Source organism: Ceratotherium simum, chromosome 9, assembly GCF_057802395.1.
Source record: "Ceratotherium simum simum isolate JZ-2026a chromosome 9, ASM5780239v1, whole genome shotgun sequence".
In the NCBI taxonomy this organism is placed as follows: Eukaryota; Metazoa; Chordata; class Mammalia; order Perissodactyla; family Rhinocerotidae; genus Ceratotherium; species Ceratotherium simum.
In genome coordinates this window covers 84,089,232-84,113,054 of record NC_141908.1, presented here as the reverse complement: position 1 = coordinate 84,113,054, position 23,823 = coordinate 84,089,232, and the positions used below count along the sequence as shown (strand labels likewise).

Sequence of the window (23,823 nt, the reverse complement as noted above, 5' to 3'; positions counted from 1 at the left end):
TTACCCCCCTGTGGGTATAGAGTGATTCCTCCAGGCATATTTACATCTTAATAAGAGGCCCTTAAAGACCTAAAAGCCACTCAGCTGTGAAGGAGTGATCTGTTCCAGGCCCAAGAGGACAGGCTCTGGGGAAGCTCATCCTATGTCGGGGCTCCCAGATCTCCTGCAAATCCTGCTCAGAGACTGTGCTCCACACTCCGCAATTTTAATGCCCTCTGGTCCCGTGACCCCAGGGCTAGGGAGGGCTGACGTACACCCCCACATGGGTCAAAGCAAACAACGGTCACTCTCTTCAAGAACACAGTCTGAGACTTGATGTCATGCTCCACATATTTTATGTTTTCAATATTCTCTTTTCCTGAAATGCCTATTTTCCCAGGGGCAGACACAGTGCTGTTATTATTGCTCTCAATGAGTCACCTCTCATTGAAATAATGAGTCAAAAATTCGTACTCTAAATGACAATTACAGAATAAGAAAAAAATACCTCAAACTCACGAGTGAAGAGGATGAAAACTTAAAAGTAGAATAAATGTCCTTTTAAAGCCTCCTGTGTCACTTTTACACATATCAATAGGGTATGGGGCTGTAACAAGGTAAAAGTCAAGTAGAAAACAGAGGGAACAACTTACTCAACTGAATTAAATCATTAAATAAGATGTCAAGGAAAAATACAATAATTAAGTTCTCACACAAAAACATTACGGCAAGAACATACTATGGCACAGGTGCAGGAACCCCTAAACAGTGGTGTGTCCAAGATGCTTACACCGTGGACTCTGCCAAAAATGCCCCTCCTTCTCTTCTCCCACAAAACGAACTCGCCCTTCAAGGGCGCCACCTTTTACTAATCCTGAGAGTCACCCGGAGCACTGTGAACACTCGTCAGAAACAGATTCCTGGGCCCCCCAGGATCCTCCAACTCCAGAATTCCAGGAAAGGGCACAGGAGTCTACAGGCTGGTCTCACAAACATCTCACAGCGAGAAAAAGTGGGAAACACTGGGTTTGATGATGAACGTCTCCCACTGTGTTAGCTCAATAACAAGCACCTTTTCTAGAGAACAACAAACACACCAAACCTGATAATAACCATCACTCATCGTTATGGGTCTCTTGCTATGTGCCAAGCTCTGAGCCACACACACGTATTATCTCTTATGATCTTCAGAGTGGATCTCTGGGATCAGTATTACTTTCTCCATACAATTTTAAAACAAGGAGACTGAGGCCTGAGACGTGCCCTGCCACGTCACACAGCTAATAAGACAGGGCACCAAGGAACACTGGCAGGGTGATGGTGTAAGGTGTCTTTTCTACAACTTAGAGGAGACATTATCCAGCCAGCCTGTGACCAGCCTCAGGTGTAACGCAGCTATGGAGCTAAGAAACATGGTGGGCTTTGCACTCAAGTGACGGGTTATATATGACACAGCTCAGCTGTGTGTTTGGGGACAGTGTGTCTTAGGACTCCTCCTGTGCGTGGGATCAGAGCTGGAAAGAAAAATTAGGGAGACTGTAGTTTCTAACCACCATCTAGAGGCCAATATCCTGGAATTCACTTAAAGACAGACAATGTCAAATGCTTTATCCTCTGCCCTGAGACCTGGTACACACAGCCCACACCCACCCAGCAGCTCTGGCTAAATCAGATCTTGGATGGCAGGTCTTCCACAGCATGGGTTACAGCAAAGCACAGTGGGAACATTATGGGTTATTTAAGACCTGTGGGATGGGCCGGCCCCATGGCTTAGCGGTTAAGTGTACGCGCTCTGCTGGTGGCGGCCCGGGTTCAGATCCCGGGTGCGCACCTACACACCGCTTCTCCAGCCATGCTGCGGCCGAGTCCCATATACAGCAACTACAAGAATGTGCAGCTATGACATATAACTATCTACCGGGGCTTTGGGGGGAAAAAAAAAAAAAAAAGACCTGTGGTAAATCTGTTTTTCTCCTGCTATAAAGGACATTACTGAGACAAATGGCAAAATTTATATTAAGTTTGTAGATTTATTAAGAGTATTGAGTCAATGTTGATGTTCTGATTTTGATAACTGTATGTCTGTGTAAGAAATGTCCTTTTTCTGAGGAAATATAAACACTGTAGTATTTAGAAGTAAACAGGCATGATGTCTGTAACTTATTCTCAAATGGCTCAGAAAAAAATGTATATTTATATATAAATATAGAGAGAGAGACAGAGAGAGAGAATGATAAAGCAAATGTAAAATGTTAATAATTGGGGATTCTGGGCGAAGGGCAACTAGGAATTTCTTTAATGTTTCTGCAACTTTTCGGTAAATTAAAAATTACGTTTAATTAATAAGTTACAAAGTTTCTATTGGAAAGTTCAAATCACCTATTCTCCAAGAGGGAAATTTAATTTTAGTTACATATATACATAATGGAAGGAAGTCTGGAAGGAAGGGAGGGAAGAAGAAGAGGAGGGAGAGAGGAAAGGAGGGAGAAAGCAGAGAAGAAAGGGAGGGAGGAGGGAGAAGTCAGGGAGAGAAAGGACGAAAGAGAAGAAACGGGGATCTAGAGATCCTAAAACAAGCCACCAAGTCCACGACCAGCCTTGTGGCTCAGCAGCTGCTGTGTGACCGTGGTCAAGCTCCATAACCACTCTAAGCCTCAGTTTCCCCACCTGCAGGGTGACTGTGAACAGGAAGAGACGACATCTGTATAGCAACTGGGGCCGCGGTGGGGCAGGTGGCCAGCACAGGGGGCGGCCATGGGCAAGGCCTGAGCCTCCCACTTCGCCTCTCTGCTGAGCTCTTCACACACACACACACAGACACACACACACACACACACACACACACAAACACCTAAGCACACACATACACACAACAGAGGGGAACACTTCTGTGAAGGAGGTGCCTGTTTCCGAGCTGATTTCTAGAAGGCAAAGGCATTAAGCTAGACATGCTCAGAAGGCTTCCTGGGTGCTGCCCCCTCATCCTTTTATTCAGATAGTTTTACCTTCAAGGATTTGATCAACCACTTTAAATGCTTCATCAACATTTCCACATTCCAGTTTCCATTCTCCCTCGAAGAAGGAGTTGTGCTGGATAGCTTCCTGGAAGAGAACAGAAAAGTGAGGCCGCCTGGGCAGCAGATCCGGCCCTAGGGCAGGAGCCCTCCTCTGCGCCTGCGCAGCATTTGTCTTCCTGCTCTGGGATCCCCCGCGCTTTCTGCGTGACCCCAGGGGCTGAGCCAAGAACCAGGCTTCAGAGAGACGCCCCGCGGAGCAGACACAAATGTCCCCACTGACTGAGAAGGAACAGCACGCTCAGAGAGAACCCGGCACCCAGCTGGTCCCAGAAGGGAACTAGGACTGTGCAGGCAGACTATTCTCTTCATTCCACAACCACTGTATGCAGCGAGGCCGCGCAGCAGGGGTTTAGAGCCTGAGCCCTGGGTCCGGTGGAGTGTGTCCATCTTGTCCGTTTCCAGCTGTTGGACTGTGGGCCTCCTGCTTCCCCTCTCTGAGCCTCATCTGTACAGTGGAGGAATAGTTGGGCACAGAGCTCCACTAGGGTTGTCAGGAGGATGAAATGAGGCACGTCCAGAGCTTGCACGGCATATAGTAGGTGCTCCATCAATGCTAGCTGAAGACACTCGAGTGATAAGGATCATGGCTGCCCTGCCTGCCAGCCCCATGCTCCTCCTTTGGGGGGATGAGCACAGGGCAGTAGGGAGACCTCCAGCCCTGGAAGTACGATTCCATTACAAGCCCAGTGTGGGTACCACAAACCCACATATACACTGGATCCTACCGGCTTCCCCTGGGTGCCCAGTGAAGGGGGACAGTGGTGGGCACACATCATCAGGGACGTAGCTACAGTCCTCTAGGTTGGTTTTCTCCCTCATCCCCAGGGATTATCTTGCTGCAATCCCTGTGTCCACAGGCAAATGTGACATGCCAGCTCCCCTCAGCATTGTCCACCATGGATTATTGTCCACCTATGAAATTCCAACCCGCTGGCACTTAAGGATACTCCAAACTCTGTCTCCCTGTTGCCACCAGTAGGTGTCTAGAGCTATTGACATACTACAGGGATGTTCTATTGTCATCCTGCCATTTCCTCTGTTCAAAAAATGGGCTGGTTTGTTTTTACCACCGTGGGGCCCAGGTTCTTTGATGGAGTGTTTGCTGATTGCTTCCATAACTGACCAGCTGTGTGACCTCGGGTAACCCTGTCTTTTGGTTCCTGATCAGATGGGGATAATAGTTTTTACCTCATAGGGTTGTTGGGAGCATTTAGTGAATTAATGCACGAAGCCTGCTTAGAACCGTGCACCCACACAGCGGGCTCTGTACAGGGCTTAGCTATGGTCGTGTTGTTGATCATGATGAGTGATGAGAGAGTCTGGTCAGGAGCACAATTCTCTCACCATGGTCATCAGCCTGACCCCTTGAGCCAAGAGTTTTGGTCCACTCCTCTGGCCAGTCATGAAGTCAGAGATGGACATGTGCGCTGAGAGCCTGATGAGGCTGGATCTCAGGACTCGTGGAATCTGGGACAAGAGTGCTCTCCCTGCTTCATGCACATGAATTGGAAGCTCCTGGCTGCCATCCTGTGACCACAGGGGATAAAGCCTGTACCGTGGGAGGAGGTAAAGGAGGTAAAGCAGGGAGGAGAGACAGAAAATGGGATTTCTTGCTAACACTGATAGAGTTTGGGGCGCATAAAGCCCCTGTGTTTTTGAAGCCACTTGGAGTCAGGTTTTCTTTCCTGTTACTGCAGCCAAACGCATTTTACCCCATGCACCACTGAAATCTGCTCTTCCGGCCCCACCCTTGAACTGGTCACCTCGATAGTTAGGATCAGCGGCTCCAAGTCTTGGTAGACAATCTTCACTCGCTTCGCGGCTCGCTTTGCCTGAACCTCGGAATCCGCAATCACGGCGCAGACGAGCTGACCCACACAGGACACCTGCGACACAGCAAGACATTGTTCTCAGGGGGGCGGGCACCAGGTCCTCTCCTTCCTCCCGCCGAGCACAGGGCTGGACGCGCAGTCAACGACCCTTCACACGGGCCTGTGCCCGCGGCACCGAGATTCACACAGGCCTCGGCAGGAGAGGGCGCTGACCCCAGGCACTGGGAGCTCACGTCTCTGCGGGGCAGCGGTGGCAGCGGTGGCTGAGAGGGGCAGGAGTCACCCTGCCTCAAGCACAGCAGACTCAGGCTCCAGGCCGAGCAGACGGGACAGCTGAGGGCCACTGGCCCAGGACAGCCAGTCCCTCGGCTTGACCTGGGGCTGCCACTCCACGAGCAGGGCCACTCTGAGCGGCAGCTTCTGCCCTCATGGACACGGAGGACCAGGACGTCACAGCCCAACTCCTCCAGAGAGGAGGGAGGGAGAGAGTGACAACCCAGCACTGCTGGTGAGCCCCTCTCTGCCCTAGACTGTGCTGCAGCCCGTGCTGCTCAGAAGAGACAGGAGACGGCAGCAGCCAAGACGTGACCACACACAGCATCCCCTGCAGCATGTCACCTGAGGTGAGGGGGGCGCCATGGAGCTCACACGGGGACCAGGGCCGAAAGTTGACGGGAAAAAACAAAACGAAGGCTCCAGAAAGGGAAAATAGTCAGGCCTGGAAGAAGTGACCACAACTGTGTAGTCTCTCTCCCACCTTATCCCATGATCAGGATATAAACTTCATCACTCATTTTTTAAATCTACTTTAGACTATCAGGTCTTTTCTACAATCAGCATACAGTAGTTTTATCCTCTGAAAAAATGGTAGTAAAAAAAGTTAAATCCAGTGCACATTCACAAGTGTGTTTGCTGGGTGTGGGTATGTGAGAGCAGTGGGAGATAAATGAACAAGAAGGCAAAATGTCTATAATTATTGAAGCTAGGAGACGAATCTGTGGGAGATCAAAATTGGCCACCTCAAAATATGTCTCTTTACCTCGATTATTTTCTCCGATGGACATTTGACCTCTCCCACTAACTGCCTAACTGAATTTAACTCTGGGTATGGCTAGACTGGCAGGGTTCTTGCTAAGCCAGTCTTATCAAAGTTCTGTTTACCAAACATTTACATTTGTAAAGGTTTACCCCTCTCTGTACTAGGAAGAGGGAGGGATGACCTTATCTGTGGAAACTCTGATCAGAACAGAAGGAGAGGACTTAAATCTACATACTCTTGATTGCTGTGCTTTCTGGTAATCTCCCATAGCTGTCTCCTCCCCCACCCCCAACATCTTCCTTTGTCTTTATCTAAATCTATTTAAGGTGAACACCTCCACCATTTGTTGAGAAACTCAGTTTCCCTGGTTTCTCCCATGTATACATGTTATTAAACTTGGTTTGATTATCTCCTGCTATTTGGTATCATGTCAATGTAACTTGTAGCCCAGCCAGAAAGGACCCAGAGTGGGTAGAGGATACTCTTCCTCCCCATTTAGATCTATGGAGAGTCACTGTACTTTTCTTCTCTACCTTTGTGTATGCTTAAAATTGCTACAATGAAAAGATTTTTAAAAAGCATAACATTCTATAGACAAAAAAGGAACTAAACTAACAAAGGCGATCATTCACAAGGGCTCTGTTCCTGCTCTCAGGGTTTGCCCCTGTGACCTGGCACACAGACAGACCCTGAGATGCTCATAATAAATGTACCCACACCTCAGAGAGCAGGTACTGTGGTACAACCTGGAATGGTTTGCTTGTTTGGTTAACATTAATTCTCATTGTCTTCTGCCAGTACAACACAGCCCTGACTTGGGGGAGTTTCGACCTTGACTGCATCCTCTCTGTCTCAAACTTTCATTTCTATCAACTAAGTCTGCCAGCAAGAGCCAGAGGTAGGGACTGTTTCAAATGACAAGCTCATGTGGGCACACACTGAACTGAGAGGTATGAGTTACGCAGAACACCCGCTGAACTGCCCTTGCCGCATTTTCTGATAACATAAGACACAGTAGCCAAAGTCTCAGTCATGTGAAACTTTCAAATGGCAAAAATGCTATCGTTGCTCCTCTCTCATTTGCCCCACGACCCTGCGACGTGGGAAGCAGTGTGTGGAACACACTGATGAATCAGACACGGGCCCGCACTCAAGGAAGCTGACAAGGTAGGGGAAACATATAAGACATAGGAATAAACATGTAGCTTCACACAGGGTAGAACGTGCATTAAAGGTCTACGTTGCCTTCCCCTTTAGACTTTAAGCTCTGTGAGGGCAAGGACCACATGGGTCTCATTCAGCTACAGTGACCAGCCATAGTAGGTGCTCACTTTAAAAATGCCTTAAATACACGGCCCTATGGATGAAAGAGTCAGGGAGTCCAGAGAGGGAGGGAGAATTCCAGGGTTAAAGGAAAGGCTTCATGTGGAGATGCCACTTGACTTTGGACCTGAGACTTGGACACACTGAGACTGAGGCAATGGTGAGAGATTCTCAGGGGAGGGATTAGCAAATAAAAGTTACCGTTACTCTCTCCTCACTTATCCTTTCATCCTTGTTAGCAGCACACTCTCTTACTGCTAGAAATAAAACATCAAAGTGTCTGTTATATAACTAGTCAACTTCTTAGATGGAAAAATGAATATCTTTGCATTCATTCAACATTAGAATATAGTGTTTTATGATAAGCACTCAAAGAATACTGGAATCCTTGATGACGTGCCAAATGTGATGCTATCTCTAAGAAAATATGAAGTGTCTTTAATGAAGGAATTTATTTTTAAAACAGAAAACAAAAATGCAGTACCTCCTCTGTCCCCAAAAGTTTCTCAGGTTCGGTTGCAAAGTAGAAGTAGTTTACACCACGAAGATGTTCCTCAGTCACAATGTCCACCACGCCTGGCAGGCTGAGCGCTTCTGACAGATCAAGAGACCTAGAGGAGAACACAGAGCAGGGCTCCTCAGAGCAGCCCCACAGCCGAAGACCCCGGAGCACGTGCTTCATTAGAGAATAAGATATGAGAGAGGTAAGATACATCTAAGAACCCTTCACAATAGTTCCCTCCCAGACAATTGGGAAAAATTCCTGAGACAATGAAGTTATTATATGGAGGGACACATTGTAGTAAAGCACACATTTCGATCCTATTTCACCTCTAATCTGCATTGGATATCACCAACAAATAGCTTATCCTCTTCATCCCACTACTCTTCACTAACGTGACTTAGACAAAAGGGCAATCATTAACGTCTATTGTAAGAACTGCATCACTTACACAATCTTAGCATGAGCTCTTGAACTCGTCACAAAAGTCAAGAAAAGTTCCCGATCAACCGCTGGCATGTCGTCACAGTAGATGGCTTCACCCGTGGCATGGTTAATACCAGACAGATGCATGATGGGATGGCCAATTGGGTCTTGAGGAAGCTGCTTTGGGCCTACATTCTGTTTAATCAATAACCAACATATCATTTTTATAATCATTTTACGCACATCTTCCATAAGAAGGTAGCTATATAATGTACATGCACCCAGAAGACTTTTGAAAATGAAAACAGTCATTATTAGTAGTAACACCAGAACAATAAGCCTGTTCCAATAATTCAGTAAGGAAACGGGGATGTATAGCCTTGATGTTGTTCTTATTTTTTCCACAATTTTTTGGAATATAGACCACAAACTTCTCTAATGCAAATTCCATTTTTATAAGTAAATGAATATAAATCTTTTTTCATGGTAATGTAAGACTACGTCTTCTTGCTAATGCTCATGTATTTCTTTAAAATTTAATATCAAGATTATTTTACTGTTTGTATCTAAGCATGGCACATATATTGTGGAGAAGAGCATGGTGATATCATTACTATGTTTATAGGAAATATTGAGGCTAAGCCTTCAACCAGAAGAATCTTCTTTTTTCTGTTTTAAGGGAAGAAGTCTAAGACATAATTGGTAAAACTCGTAACTTTGACAATCCTGGTAAGAACAAAGCCAAAGGGAGATGGATTTTGAGTAATGATTCACTAACGTTACTCTTTCTTAGAGACCCATGGGGTAAAATGTCTTGCTACTGGTTCTCTAAACACCTTAAATATGTTTCATTAACCAAAGTAGAAATTAAGAAACATAACGTCTCCCCTAGTATTTCAAATGAGAGAGTTGTTGGCCTTCCTAGTTGGTTGGTTGTTGGGAGAAGAAGAATTGGAGGTATGAAGAAAGAAGGGGTTAAGAGACATGATATAGGCCAAGCTCAGACACCAGGGTGAAGACTCTGGCTGCTAAGGGGCAGGTGATGGGAGTGTGGGAGGTGGAAATTCCAGGAAAATTGCCAGCCAAGCAGCCACGGGCTACTCTCTGCAAGGAGAGGGCAGCTCTGGGCCTGGAGCTCTGCCCGAGGAGCTGCCCGCTAAGCAGTGCTGAGCAGCCCCATCCACGACTCACTGGCGCAGCACTGCGTTTGGTCCTAGGGCCGAGGCCAGACTCTCGGAGGCTTTCTCTGGAAGCCTTGGGGGTGAGCAGCACACAGTAGGTCAGCCAAGGTGAGGCCTGGAAAAAGCTGGGGAGGTCTCCCCTTCCCACCCCTCGGCTGCCCCACCCTGCAGGTCACGGGTCCCCGAGCCCTGGAAGAGGCAGGGACTGGTTCTTTGAGGTGAGCCTCACAGCGCGGGGCTACATCACACAGCAGGAGGGAGGGCAGGACAAGTCATCACCAGAACACATACTGGTTAAAACCTTTACGCAGGAGGGAGAAGAAGCCATAGAAGCTGACCTGCTTCCAACTCAGTATCACTAAGGCACCTGAGGAAAAGGGCTAAATACTTTTGTATTTGGTTGCCAGAATGTGCAGTTTGAGAAAGACTATTCAGAACATCCTGACGATAAATGTGACACTTGATTCCACCTAAAGTGTGTGTCATTTCAATCACAGCTGCCGACTTTCCGGAGTCAAAGCTACCCCGGTCTGAGGAAAGTGCTCCAAGGCCCTTGCTCTGTGGAATCGAAGGGAAAGACCCTAACTGTCTGGGTCCCACGACCAACTAGCATGTTTTCTTTTCATGCACGTGTGTTACTTTCTTTTCCTTTCTGAATATTTGGATTTAATTTAGCAAATAACATGAATGGAAGAGAGCCATCATGGTTATGATGGGGAATGTTACTAAAGATAGCTGTGAGAACACACTTCTCCAATGCCCTCTGCTGCTCATGGGACTGAGAAGAGTGGTCCTCACTCACTGCCAACCCAGCTGAGGGACTCATAGAACCAACCTTCTGCTTGAGACAGATCAGAGGGTCTCCAGGCAGGGGGCGGGCCTGGATCACAAGGAGGGAGAGGAGAGTGGCACGTGTGATTCGAACACATGTTAAGCATTCTTGTTCGTTATTTGGAAAAAAAAAACAAACAAACTATTGTTTCCATAATGTAAATGACAAGAAGTAAAATATCAGGCAAATTTTGACTGACAATTATATGCAGAACGTACAGTCATTTCTAAAAGTAACTTGGCATAAGACACGTGTAGGATGCTCTAAACTTATTGTTATTTCATACAAAATTTACTGTTTTACAGTAAAGTATACACTTATTAGTAAACATTTATTGTTTCGATGCCCATGTATGTTTCATATAGATGGGAACTTCAACTTTGCAATTACTATAATACAGTGCACAAAAAAGGAATATTGGCTAAGCTTCTTTTGGTTGCTGTGTTCATCCTCACTTTAGAAACTAGAAAGCAGAAGATTACCAAGAAAAATAATTTAGAACCCGGCCCAGGCACCATTAAATAAAGGGATATACCAGGCCATGAATGTAGGGAAATAGGGAAAATGAGAGAAAATTTTGCACATTGGGGTTCAGGCATGGACAAGGATTTGCAGCAGCCCAGCTCCACTGACACAGCTCATTGCTTTGTCCTCAAGACCAAGTGCCCCAGTAGGTCTCGTCTCCCTCTCCTTTGAGGAGCTGAGACAGTGATCAAAAGAAAAAATTTACGAAGGCCCCATCAGGTATGGTTTCTCCTGTTCCCGATGGTAGGGATGCACTGCCTCCATTAAATACCCACAAATCGCCCTGCTTTGATGCCTTTCTGGGCTCTCGACTTGAACAACATTTGAATGAAAAATCACCCACATCTTTTTTTAAAGTCCTAAGAGGCTTTTCCATCATGAAGAGCAAAATTCCAGGTAATTCACAAGCTTAGACACTGAAAAAACACATGAGTAGGTTTCTATAAAGGCTCTGGAAGTTTTCTATGATGTAATACTTTTTACTATAAATAATGGAACACATCATCACATTGAAAAAAACCCTTCTGAAACCTTGCCATGAGAGGCCTGCCAAAAGATTGAAGAAAAATATCAAAATATATCTTTGTTCTATTCTATTACCAAATACGAAATTGATTACTTTAGTGGAAGATATAACACATTATTTGCAGTCAGTGTGACGAATCTACTGGCGAAAGAGGCTGTAATCACTTGTTTCGGCTTGTTTGTGGCTAAAGATACGACGGAAAAAAGACTGTCGTCTCCTCGAACTGGTGATCTCTTGGAGCTGTGTCAAAATGCTTTCAAAGCAAATGGACTTACTTGGGGAAAAATATGCTCATCATGAGTGTTGGAGTTGCTCTAGCAATGTGGGTATTTGTGTGTGTGCGAAAAACCACAAGGAAAACAAAAACGAAACTCATCTGTGTGGGAGATACACTGCTTCCAAAAGCTTGACTTGCAATCTATGATAACTGATAACAGATAACAGTTTAAGATGATCAACTATGTGAAGATTATCAGTTTTCTTTGGATGATTTGAATGCCCATTAAGTGGTTCTTGTTATTCCTTTCTGAAGCTTACTCCATTGTCAAGGCCAGGTTAAGGTATTTATAAGCTGAAGGCTGCAGCCGCCGTATTTTGTGGACCACTAGGGAAGACGGCAGCTGTTTTTAACTTTCAAAATGATCACTTTCAATGGAGTTTAGCATATTTGAATTTTTGAACATACTGCACCTAAAATCTCAAGGGATATACACCAACTTCAATGTTCATTACGACATACTGTAAGCTTTCATAACTAAATCCAACAGTAGACTCAATGAACCGATGTTTTAAAAAGCCTCCTCATGTTCTTGAATTAAACTCTCAAAGTAAAGGTTCTGGATAATAATTTTAAGAAAAAACACCTGGAGTCTTATCCAGTTTACCAACAGGATGACTTCAGGTGATCTTTTTGTGATGTTGTGGCAGAAAATTCCACTTCAAAGTTACAAGGATTTCTTTTCTCTCTAATAGTCAGTTTTCATTAGGGGAGCTCGAAAATAGCTCTTACAACTTATCTTTGCTTCACCTCTAAAATGTAACTCACAGAAAAAATACTTGGAGAATAGGGACTGGGTGGGCAGAGGGTCTCCACACTCACACAAAGTAAACCAGCAGCTCACTTAGAAAGCTTGAGTGCATTTTCATCACCCTCCAAGGGCTGTGTTTTCTGCCCCTCTGAAAATGAAATCGAAGCAGCCCCACGGCCCTGACACAGAAGTGACTTTGTGCTCCGACTTCTACGGTGCCAAGGGCAGAGGGCATGTGGCAAGCTAGCCAGCTCGTGCATGTCAGTGGTACAAGGCCACAGGACACAACACACGGCCTTCAAGATCAAAACAGACTTTAAAAAAAAATTTACCATTGCTAGCTTTGTCTTTAGTCATAATTCTTCATTGACTTTGAAATGTTAATGAATGATGAGTTCATCAGAAGAGGAGCTCGCGTTTACCAAGCTTGAGAATCACTGAGAGAGAGGTGGGAGGTCCAGGTGGAGGAGCCACAGCCCAGGCCCCTGAATTCAAAACACAGAAGCCACTCACCTGGAGCCTGAAGGTACCGCAGTCATGTCTGGAGTGCAGATCTTCTAACGCACTCTCGTACTTGTCTGCAAGGCCAGGATAGTGAACAGGGTCCTGAAAAGTAGAACCGTTGTAGGTGTTTAAAATACGTCCGTACCAGAATGGTCTCGCAAGCGAGGCTGGCACGGTTCTGAGCAAGCAGCTCTACTCTGAAGTCTGGCATTCAGTAAGATCTCGCCCAGTTCAGAACCCCAGAAGTGCAAGCAGCTCCCGCACCCACACACTCGGGAAGGTCCATACACACGGCCGCACATGATGAAGAGCCAAGTGAATACGTAGGTCACTGACTTCCAACATCTTTATGTTTCTTATGATTTTCTCATGTGCTTTCCTAAATGATTCGAAGACTTACAAACCAATAACACAGGAAGATAGACGCTAAGGAAATGAAGCGGAAAGGAAGAGAATGGATAAACCAGAAAAAAGTCAGAGTCAAAGCAGACCATTGTCAATGAGCACGAAACTCTGCTCTACCTGGCGAACCCCGGAAAAGCGACATGCAGGGGCTGCACCCCTCCCCAGCCCCACAGCAGGTGGCGTTCCGGGCTCAGGGGGAGCACTTCTCAGGGCTGAGGGCAATGAGTCATCTGGGTCCTTCCACTAGACCTTAACCAAGACACCTAATGGTTACTGTTTACATTTTAAAATTTTAATAGAAAATTAAAGCCAACAAACGTTATTATTTTTAATAACAGAGGAGTATTGACTAGAAGAAGCTGAACTGAAGGTATAAGACTACAAGGTGGAAGCTTTAAGTCACATACACTTGATTCACCCAAGAAACAGTTAGTTTGCTATTCATTGGAGGAGTCTACGATTGGCTTTATTTTTCTCTTTTGATTAGACAGTGACAATATGTCACTTATATATGATTTCAAGCTTCTATTCTCAAAGATTTGATAAAACCATTCTGGTTCTTAGTTGTTCTCAGCTGTAATAAGAAAATACTTTCAGAAACAAGGATAAGAGAAGGCTTTGTGCCTCTTATTTAGACTGATCTTGAGGGTAAAAACCTCCACAAGTGGAAGAAAGGCTTCACTGAGGGAAAATATATTCAAATCATGACAAGTTTTCTGCATACTATCTAGACACACAACAGGGAAGAAATAGAATAACTGAGTGGCATTAAACAGAATCCTGCACAGCTCTGTGCTCGACTTGCAATTCTTCCCCAAACTCACACCCATCAGCAGACAGCCCGATGGAGCCCCGTGAGCCCACGGGTTTCTAATTCGGGTTGTCTTTTCTATTCTACAGCTACTGGGCAGGGGGCCGTTGCCTCCACTTGGGTATCACCAGAGTCCCCAGTACTGGGAAAGCTAATACACGGTCAGTTCCATTTACCATCGTCTTCAGAGTCTGTGACACCTTCAGGTAGAACTTGAAGAGGAAGCTGACGATGAGAGTCCTCTTGAACTCCACCTGTCCGCCCGGAGCCCCGCCTGGAAGGGAGACTTCATCCAGAACCAGCCTGCAAGCTGCATCCAGCATCTCTTCATTCCAGGGCCTGCGGGAGTCAGAAGAGCAGACTCCTGGCTGACAGGACTCACTGCCTCACAGGCTCAGCCAGCGTGTGAGACACAGAGCCACAGTTTAACAAAGGAAATAAGAATACAGGCTTCCCAGTCGGGCAACCCCAGCTCGAGTCACAGTCACCCTCTCAAGGCGTCGGGCCTGGGCCCGCCCACCACTTCCTCAGCTGCAAAAGGGAATAATAGGAGAACCCACCTCAGGAGGGGTCATGAGCAGGGAAGGACAACCCGTCTTGAGGCCTTAGGCCAGGAGTAACTGACCCTGTATCACATTACAGAACATGCCAGAACGATACTGCGTGCCAGGCTCTGTACTAGGCCTTATATGTATCCATTCATTTAATCCCCTCAACTGCCCATGAGGTAGGGATGATTATCCCCCTTTGACAGATAAGGAATCTGAGTCAAGCAAGCTGATTGAGATCACGTAAATAATAGACGTTGAACTGAGCTTTGGACCCTGGCGTTTGGCTCACTCAAGTTCATGCTTTTAACCATTGTTCTCTATTATTTCTGAAATGGTAAATGATACCTGGGAAATGCTTGAGAAATATCAGCTATTAGTATCATCTATAGAAAGAAAAAGTCAGGTAAGCAAATGCATTTAGCCATTTATTATAAAAACAAACTCCCATGATCAATTTTTCATCATGGCTAATCATTCTCTCATGGTAAAGAATGAAAATTTACTCATTTTGCTTACCGTGTCCATGTACTACTGGGAGATGGGCTCTTGCTCTCTCTTTCTCTCTCCCTCACTCTCTCTCTTTCACATATACCGCCCCATGCACACACACACACTATATGATGCCCACTTCAGGAATCACTAAAATCAATACACATGGAAATAATCATGAAATCTTATTGGAATTCCACGCCATTAAATAAAGAGGTAGTAGGCATTTTTCTCTTGTAATTGCACGTCACCACAAAAAGAGCTGCTCCGTTACTTGGAGTCTCAGGGCACGACGCCATACCTTCCGATGAGTTTCTGGCAGGAATTCTTTGCACAGACGGTGGTTGGACCCACGCCTCCGTATGCGATGGATAACTCCCTAATGACGCCATCTCCTTCTCCAAAAAAGACTCTCATTCCCGAATTGACTATCGCAAGCGCATTCTGCTGCCGCTGGGCTTGTCGGAAGGCTGACATAAATTCCCACTGAAAGCACAAGTCAAGTGGCACATGTAGAAACACAAGAGTGACAACTATGCACTGGGCAGTTTACGTGTGTGGCCTCATACGTCCTTGTCACACTCCCTGTTATGGGCTGAATTGTGCCCTCCCCAATCATATGTTGAAGCCCTAACCCCTAGTACCTCAGAATGTGGCTATATTTAGAGACAGGGTCCTTAAAGAGGTAATTAAGTAAAAATGAGGTCATTAGGGTGGGCACTAATCCAACATGGTGGTGTCCCCATAAGAAGAGGAAATTTGGACACTGGCATGAACAGAGAGAGACCCTGTGAGGACACAGGGAGAAGATGATCACCCACAAGCCAAGGAGAGAGGCCTCAGAGAACCCAACCCTGTCAACACCTTGATATCAGACTTCTAGCCTCTAGAATCGTGAGAAAATAAATGTCTGCTGTTTAAGCCCCCAGTCTCTGGTTCTTTATTATGGCAGCCCTAGCAGACTAATACCCCTCCGAGGCTGGCTGGATTATCCCTATGTCCCAGACGAGGACTCTACTGCTCGGAGGGATTCAGTAATTAGTTCAGGGTCACAGTGGATCTGCACACCAACATTCAATTTTCAGTCTGACTCCAAGCCCTTCTTCTTTCCACGAAGTTCTATTGTAAACGTATGTTCTTAGCTTCCTTCAAACCCCAAGATATAGGTAGAAGTATATTTTCTAATCTTATTTAGAAATAAGCTTCACGGAACAAAGAATTTTTAAAAATCTGTAAGAAAGTAACTTTTGAGTTTGGGTTGGGGAGGGGAGACAGAGAGAGAGAGGGAGAGAGAGGAGACGGCAGAGATGAAGGTCTCCTGATTCCATGAATGATGCAAGACACAAGTGAAAAGTGACTACACACAAGTCCTCAGAATCGCACCTGTAAACACTCAACACCTTCTCTGAACCCCATGTGTTGGAATTAACAGCTGCAGGCTCACAGGTAAAACCAAGAAATTGAAAGGACACTCTCACCTTCCTCGAGTAGGGGATGTTCACTGAGACCAAGATTTCTTCAGGCTTAAGATCCGCACTGGGGCATTTTCTGAGAAACTGCTCATTTAAAGGAATCTGTCGTTCTCCTTCTGTGGCAAGAAACAACACCTCTCCTGGAATCTGTTCTATTAAACAATCAAACTTCCAAAACTTTGGAAATAATTCTACCAAACACCTGAGGAACCTGACTGTTTGGGAAAGGGTACACTCTTCCTATGCTCACTGATCACTCACCTACGATGGCACCTTACAGTGACTCCTCCAGTCAAGGTCCTACATTTTTTTTTTTCCTTCTTTACTTGCTTTAAATAAAAATACCTAGCAGAGTAGCCCGGAGGTCAGTCCAACAGGACCTGAGCAGTCCTCTTCCTGAACAGCAAAATTTCTTTTGAGCTTTACAATTAGGGAGTAGATATTAATATCCCTTTTAATATTCTGATCAAGTCATCCAACAAACATTTATTGCTTATGACCAGGAGTGCTACTTAGTAGAGTACTAAATAAGTAAATTGCCTTTAATGAATTTTTATACTAGTGAGGGGCTGTCTTATTTGTTTATAAGCTTTCCATCACCTAAAAAATTTCTGTTCTTTAATCAATATATTGAGGGGAGGAACCATTTAAAGCTGTAACAAAATATGACATTGGGACAAAAGCTGAGAAGCTTTTGATGTTTATATTCACATCACAAAATCTATTTCTCATTATATGATTTTTTTTTTTTTTAACTTTTATTTTATTTTTTTCCCCCCCAAAGCCCCAGTAGATAGTTGTATGTCATAGCTTCACGTCCTTCTAGTTGCTGTATGTGGGACGCGGCCTCAGCATGGCGGGAGAGGCGGTGCATCAGTGCGCGCCCGGGATCCGAACCTGGGCCGCCAGCAGTGGAGCGCGCGCACTTAACCGCTAAGCCACAGGGTCGGCCCTCATTATATGATTTTTTTAAAGGGATGTTACTTAAATTTATAAGTCTGAATGCAAATCTTGCTCCTTAAGAGAATTTTGTGGTTGAGATGATATGAAGAGGAGGTATTTAACAATGCAGGCAATAGAAATCTAGTCCATGTTTTTAAATGGAAATAAAAACAGATGTATGGAGGACCAATTAAGACTTCGTAATAATTGTAAACGAAGTTGGAATAAGAGAAATAAATTCTGGACTTAGTTTCAAAAACAAAACTCAAATACATATAGAATGAAGCCCAAACATTGTTCAATAGAAAAAGGTCTGTAGGCTTCCATCAACGACCAATTAAGGATGAGCACACAGCATGATGTGGGTGCCACAACACTCCTGTACCACCTGGAGAGAGTCTTCAACAAAGGCCCAGTGGTTCTCAGTAGCCTCTAGTTCTCTCCACTACTCAGTTCACATGGGGACACGAACATCACAAGCAAGGTCAACGTAGGGTGACCAGCATGGGAAAACTTCTAGCACCAGACCTCAAAAAGAAGAGGATGAAGACATTGGGAGTGTGTGGAATTAGGACCAGGCTGACCAACGTTCCAGCATCCAGAAAGGCAGAGAGAGTTATTAATATTATAAAGAATAGTCATTTTCGGGCTGGCCCGGTGGCGCAAGCAGTTAAGTGAGTGTGTTTCGCTGTGGCAGCCCGGGGTTCGCCAGTTCGGATCCCGGGTGCACTCCGATGCACTGCTTGTCAAGCCATGCTGTGGAGGCATCCCATATAAGGTAGAGGAAGATGGGCATGGATGTTAGCCCAGGGCCAGTCTTCCTCACAAAAAAAAAAAAAAAAAAGAATAGTCATCTTCAAAACTGGGCCTCCTGCCTCCCCAGAGAGAAAAAGGGCTAGGAGGAGCAGGTTTAATAATCCCCAAGAAGGAGCTGTCACTCACCTTTTGACAGCAAGTTGAGGGTACAGTTGCCCACGGCCAGGAGGGGATTCAGATCTGAATCCAGATGCCTACTCACGATGTGGCCCCCTAAAGACTTTTTAAAATAATGAGTTATTTTCACACCAGTTATGTAATTATAAAAACACAAGTGATCAACACTCCTGCTAAATGACTCTACCAGTGATGAGTTCCAGCTCACGGGGAGAGAGAATTGAGAAAGGGAGCTGCTATTATTCCAGATAGGCAAAGACAGGTATAACTTAATAAGCTTTTAGTCAGAGCATAGAATGACTGTCCTTGGGTCCAGTGCCCTCGTCCAGTCCAGTCAACAGTAGCCAAGGGGACAGGCTTTGGAGCGCAGACATGGCTACACTATTACCTGTTTCAGCTTTAACAATGGAATTTTACCTGGCAATATTTGCCCTTTCTGGTATAACTTATGTAACTCTAGTACTTAACAGCTGCTGTTGAAGCTAATATTCTTATTCAGTTCTGCAGTGTTAGAATAAAAAAAAACACACACACACAAGTGATCAAATAAGGATTAATCAAGGCTTTGGAGAACTATTTTTTGCCTGTTCCAAAAGAATGAAAATGTCGTGATTTGTCAGAGACAGTCACCCAAGGAATGCGCACCAGAGTCTACTGTCACCAGATACATACAGCCATGTTCCTGATCTGGGATCCGGCCAGAGTTCCCAAATGCTTCAAGAGAGCATGGTACGTCTGCGTCTTCTCCTCTGGAAGCTTCTGGATCACTTCAGCCAGGATGTCCTTCACCTGAGCCAGGCTGAGGCCGGCACCTAAGGTCAGCCCTGAAATGAAATCATGTGTAAATAATGCAAAGAGATCACTGCTGACCTGGAACTATCCATTAGACCAAAACTACAGACAGGGGATCTGTATGCTGGATACATGTTGCCCTGCCTCTTGGCGGTGATGATGGTAATGGTGATGGTGGTGGTGGTGATGGTGATGGAAGTGGTGTTGGTGATGGTGGTGGTAGTGATGGAAGATGTGGTGGTGATGGTGGTGATGGTGATGGAAGTGATGGTGGTGATGGAGGTGGTGGTGATGGTGATGGAAGTGGTGGTGATGGTGATGGAGGTAGTGGTGTTAATGGTGTTAATGGTGGTATTGATGGAAGTGGTGCTGATGGTGATGGTGGTGATGGTGTTGATGGAGGTGGTGGTGATGGTGGTGATGGTGATGGAGGTAGTGGTGTTAATGGAGGTGGTGGTGGTGGTGTTGATGAAGGTGGTGGTGATGGTGACGGTGGTGTTGGTGATGGAGGTGATGGTGACGAGGGAGTGATGTTGCTAGAGGTGGTGGTGACAGTGATGGAGGTGATGGAGGCTAAATTTTTTGAGCAGTCACTGTTCAAGCACTATGCTGAATGCTTCACAGAACCTCCTTGAATCTTAAGAAACGTTTGAAATAATTGCCCCATTTTGCAGATGAAGAAACTGAAATTCAGAACTTGACTAAGGTCTTACAGCTAATACACGACATAGTCAAGAATTAGACTCCAGAGCCAGACTCCACACCCACATTTATCATACTTCTCATCATTGCCATTAAATCAGTTTCCTTTGTGGAAATGGACAAGCCAGTCTGGAAGCTGCTTAATACATAAACTTGCTTTGCTTACTACTGTGCTTCTGGAGAACAAAGACTGTGTTCCACTCCTCTGTATCTTCTATCCAGCACTCAGCACAGTACCCTTCATTGACTAGTTGTTACATTCCTCTAACAGGGCAGATAAAACGTTCTTCACTAAAAACCTGACTATTCAGATGATTAATATCTCATATAACTACAGAGAATTCTCCCCTGAGCCTCCTCTAAAATGTTATCATTCTTATAAGAAGAGAATCTCTCTGTAAATTACAATTAGGAATAATTCTTCTTCTGCTTGTCTGCTGGGCAAAGGAAATAAATTAATTAACGCATTTTAACTAAGAAAACAGGGACCACGAGAACTCACCATTATCTTCATAGTTTACAACACTCAGTTCTTCAATTCTATCAGGAGAAATTATAACTGGGTGAAAGACACCTTTAAATTTCATGTCAGGCCCTAAAGGATTAGAAAAAAATGAAATTTGAAATTGTGATTAAAAGTGATATCTTTAAACATATAAAAATTACATATCTTTCTATTGGTCTGTTCATTGCCCAATCACACACACAGAGAATGGCCAGGTGGACTTTCACTAACCTTAGGGGACTCTTTGGACTTGTCAGCTTCACAACTTGCCTGACAAGTCCAAGACAACTTGTGGCTTACTCAAATTCTCTTTGGAAAGATTCTAGACTACTCCTCAAAGAAGTAGGTGTAACGAACACAACACAAAGATCTTGTAACTGCAGCTTACGGAATCACATCATGCCTATCGAGACACCCCCCACCAAGAGAGGAAACAAAGAGCAATTTCAAACATGAGCCCAGCTCCGTCTCCACACGGAAACCAGGACAGCTGTCACTGGAACTGCTGCCTCTGAGCTGTGATGGAGCAGCCTCCTGGGGTCACTCTGCACAGTGCTCTGATTAGGGGCAACAGGAATTCACTCATGTAATGGGAGCTGTGAAAGTCTCCTGAGCAATGTCAGTGTCTTGAGGAAGTCAAGTCTAAATGGTTGACAGTGCTATTTCTGACTGCTTTTCCTGAGAACATGCATATGTGAGGTTCTTTCCCCCAAAGGCCTTTTCCTCAGTTTCCTCCTAAGAGGTCCCTGGGGTTCCACATACCCACAGAGGTGTTCCCCATGACAACAGGGGCCTGGGGATACTTGACTTTAGCTTCCAGAAGTTCCTTCAGGGTCACTGGAGAAATCCATGTCATTCTATCTCCACTAAAAACCCTGGTCCTTTGTGGTTGTTTCTCAGCCATTATCTATTGAAAAAGCAAGAGGGATTCAAGATCATCTCGTGACAACATTGCCACCTGTTTCTGCTCTATCTTCGTGGGAACATAAAATGGAAATGGAGACCTTTTGAAAACAATAAAATAAAAGTGACAAAAGTAGAGCTTTTTGGAATCAGAGTTCAAATTCAAAGTACGACAACATTTGACTCCTTCTGGAGACTGTTCTCATGCATCTCCCTTTGGTGTTTTTATACCTCAAAGGAATTCATTTCAATGTTTAAAAATATCTTAACGTGTTTAATTTTGTCAAATCACTCTGTGGAAGAATAAACTTCAGCAAAACTGGAAGTAGAAAACATGTCTACAGCTACAAATGCTGTGGTGTCATCATGACATTTTTTACAGATACTATCTGCTGCTTCTTACAGTCAACTGTCCCCACGTGGTGACTCCACCCTCATTCCCCCATCTCCGCCTCGGTCCCATCCTCTAGAACTTGGGCCACGGATGGCAGATGGATATTACCTACTTGCCCGTCAGCTTTGGGAGGATCCATAGGTAAATACCCTTCCTGGCATTTCACCATGAGTTCCTCCAGGACGAGCTCAGCTTTCCTTACCATTAGCTCTGGAGGAAATATCAGTTCCTGAGTTGGATCCAATGGCAGAAACTCCTCCTCTGGGAAGAGGTTTGGACTTGTCTTAAAAAGAGAAAGAACCAGGAGTTATTGTTATCAGGCAACTCTAACTACTTTAAATCCTTTGTGGAATGTCAGAAGAAGACAGACATACAGCAGACAGACAAAAAGGCAGCCATCCAGCCACAAACAACCCCTGGATTCTAGGTCAAGGGCTCTAACACGGACCTGGTCACTGGCAGCTCAGTGCCGACGTCAATGGTCCTCCACAGCCCTCAGTCCCCTGTACTCCTCTCTGCAGTCTGGGAAAGCAGAGGAGGCAGCAGCAGCACCAGACACCGCTGAGAACCAGAATGTTTCCCTGAACGCCACCTCTCCTATCACGACTCCCTCTGCCTGCTCTTGCATTTCCCTACCATATCCAGTTTGCTTCTGGCCCTTGAAAAAAGACTTGAAAAGGGCTTTTTTAAAAAACTAAGAGACAGGAAGGGATCGATGTGTTTTCTCTCCTATAGATAGCTGTACTTGACCTCGAACGAAGGATGAAGTTGTTAGGACAGATTTTCCTTTCATGGAGATGGGTGAGAATGGGATGGGGACATGTTGGCGCACCTCACATTCATCAACTTGGGCAGCCACTTTCTCTTCCTAGAAGTCAGCTGGTCTGTGCTCATGTCCTGAGAAAGCCTCATAAAAACCTTACACCTCACTGACCTCGTTCCCTTCCTCGAATCCTGGTACTCCATTTACTCCTTGATCCAAACAGCAGACCCCATTTTCTTTACTCTGACAGCAGCCGGAAGTCTAGAGGGTAAAAAAACAAATAACTCAGAATTTATTGCTGATTCTACCAAGTATTTTTTCAGCTTTGTTGAGGTATAACTGACAAATAAAATTGTATATATTTGAAGTGTACAACATGGTTATTGTTATATGTATATTTTCTTAAATGATTACCATCATTAGGTCAATTAGTACATCTACCACCTCATATAGTTACCATTTTTGTGTGTGTGTATGGCGAGAACACTTAACGTCTACTGTCTTAGTAAATTTAAGTATACAACACAGTATTATTAACTGTAATCAACATGCTGTAAATTAGACCCTCAGAGCTTATTAATCTTATAACTGAATGTTTGTACCCTTGAACCAGCATCTCCCCATCTCCCCCAGCCCCTAGGCCCTGGTAACCACCATTATACCCTGTTTTTATACGTTCAACTTTCTTTTTTCTTTTTTACATTCCACGTATAAGTGAGATCATACAGTATTTGTCTTTCTCTATCTGGCTAATTTCACTTAGGATAATGTCCTCTAGATTTATCGACATTGTTGCAAATGGCAGAATTTCCAGTTTCTCATGGCCAAATAAATACACACACACACACACACACACACACACATACACACACACATCTTTATACCTATGTACACACACACACACACCTTAATGCATTCATCTGTCAATGGACACAAGTTATTTCCATGTCTTGGCTATTGTGTTAACGCTGCAATGACGATCTCTCTTCGAGATTCTAATTTCATTTCTTTAAGATATATACTCAGAAGCGGGATTGCTAGATCCTGTGGTGATTCTATTTTTAACTTTTTGAGGAACGTCCATACTGTTTTCTATAGATGCGGCACCAGTTTACATTCCCACCAACAGTGCAGGAGGGTAACCTTTTCTCCATGTCCTGGCTAACACTTATCTTTCTAATAGCCATTCCAACAGGTATGAGGTGATATCTCATTGTGGTTTTGATTTCTCTGATGGTTAGTGATGTTGAGCACCTTTTCATGTACCTGTTCAGCATTTGTGTATCTTCTTTGGAAAACTGTCTATTCAGATTCTTTGCCTATTTTTTAATCAAGTTATTTGGTTTTTTGCTATTGAGATGCATGAGCTCCTTATATAATTGGATAT

At 44.7% G+C, this 23,823-nt stretch overlaps 1 protein-coding gene across 2 annotated transcripts in view; it reads right to left on the bottom strand.

The window, feature by feature from the left end:
* Window positions 1-2,950: 2,950 nt before the first annotated feature.
* LOC101388239 (aldehyde oxidase-like) overlaps window positions 2,951-23,823 on the bottom strand; it is a 49,641-nt gene continuing 28,768 nt past the window's right edge. For both annotated transcript variants that reach the window (XM_087435740.1, XM_087435741.1), the window contains 14 exons: window positions 22,608-22,697; window positions 21,876-21,956; window positions 21,139-21,283; window positions 20,374-20,466; window positions 19,050-19,201; window positions 18,387-18,480; window positions 16,509-16,618; window positions 15,332-15,516; window positions 14,167-14,329; window positions 12,784-12,876; window positions 8,204-8,373; window positions 7,735-7,861; window positions 4,820-4,942; window positions 2,951-3,081 (listed from right to left, as the gene is read on the bottom strand). In XM_087435740.1, the coding sequence (XP_087291866.1) occupies window positions 2,971-3,081; window positions 4,820-4,942; window positions 7,735-7,861; window positions 8,204-8,373; window positions 12,784-12,876; window positions 14,167-14,329; window positions 15,332-15,516; window positions 16,509-16,618; window positions 18,387-18,480; window positions 19,050-19,201; window positions 20,374-20,466; window positions 21,139-21,283; window positions 21,876-21,956; window positions 22,608-22,697 (1,737 nt within the window). In that variant the 3' untranslated portion in view covers window positions 2,951-2,970. The remainder of the gene's footprint in view (window positions 3,082-4,819; window positions 4,943-7,734; window positions 7,862-8,203; window positions 8,374-12,783; window positions 12,877-14,166; window positions 14,330-15,331; window positions 15,517-16,508; window positions 16,619-18,386; window positions 18,481-19,049; window positions 19,202-20,373; window positions 20,467-21,138; window positions 21,284-21,875; window positions 21,957-22,607; window positions 22,698-23,823) is intronic.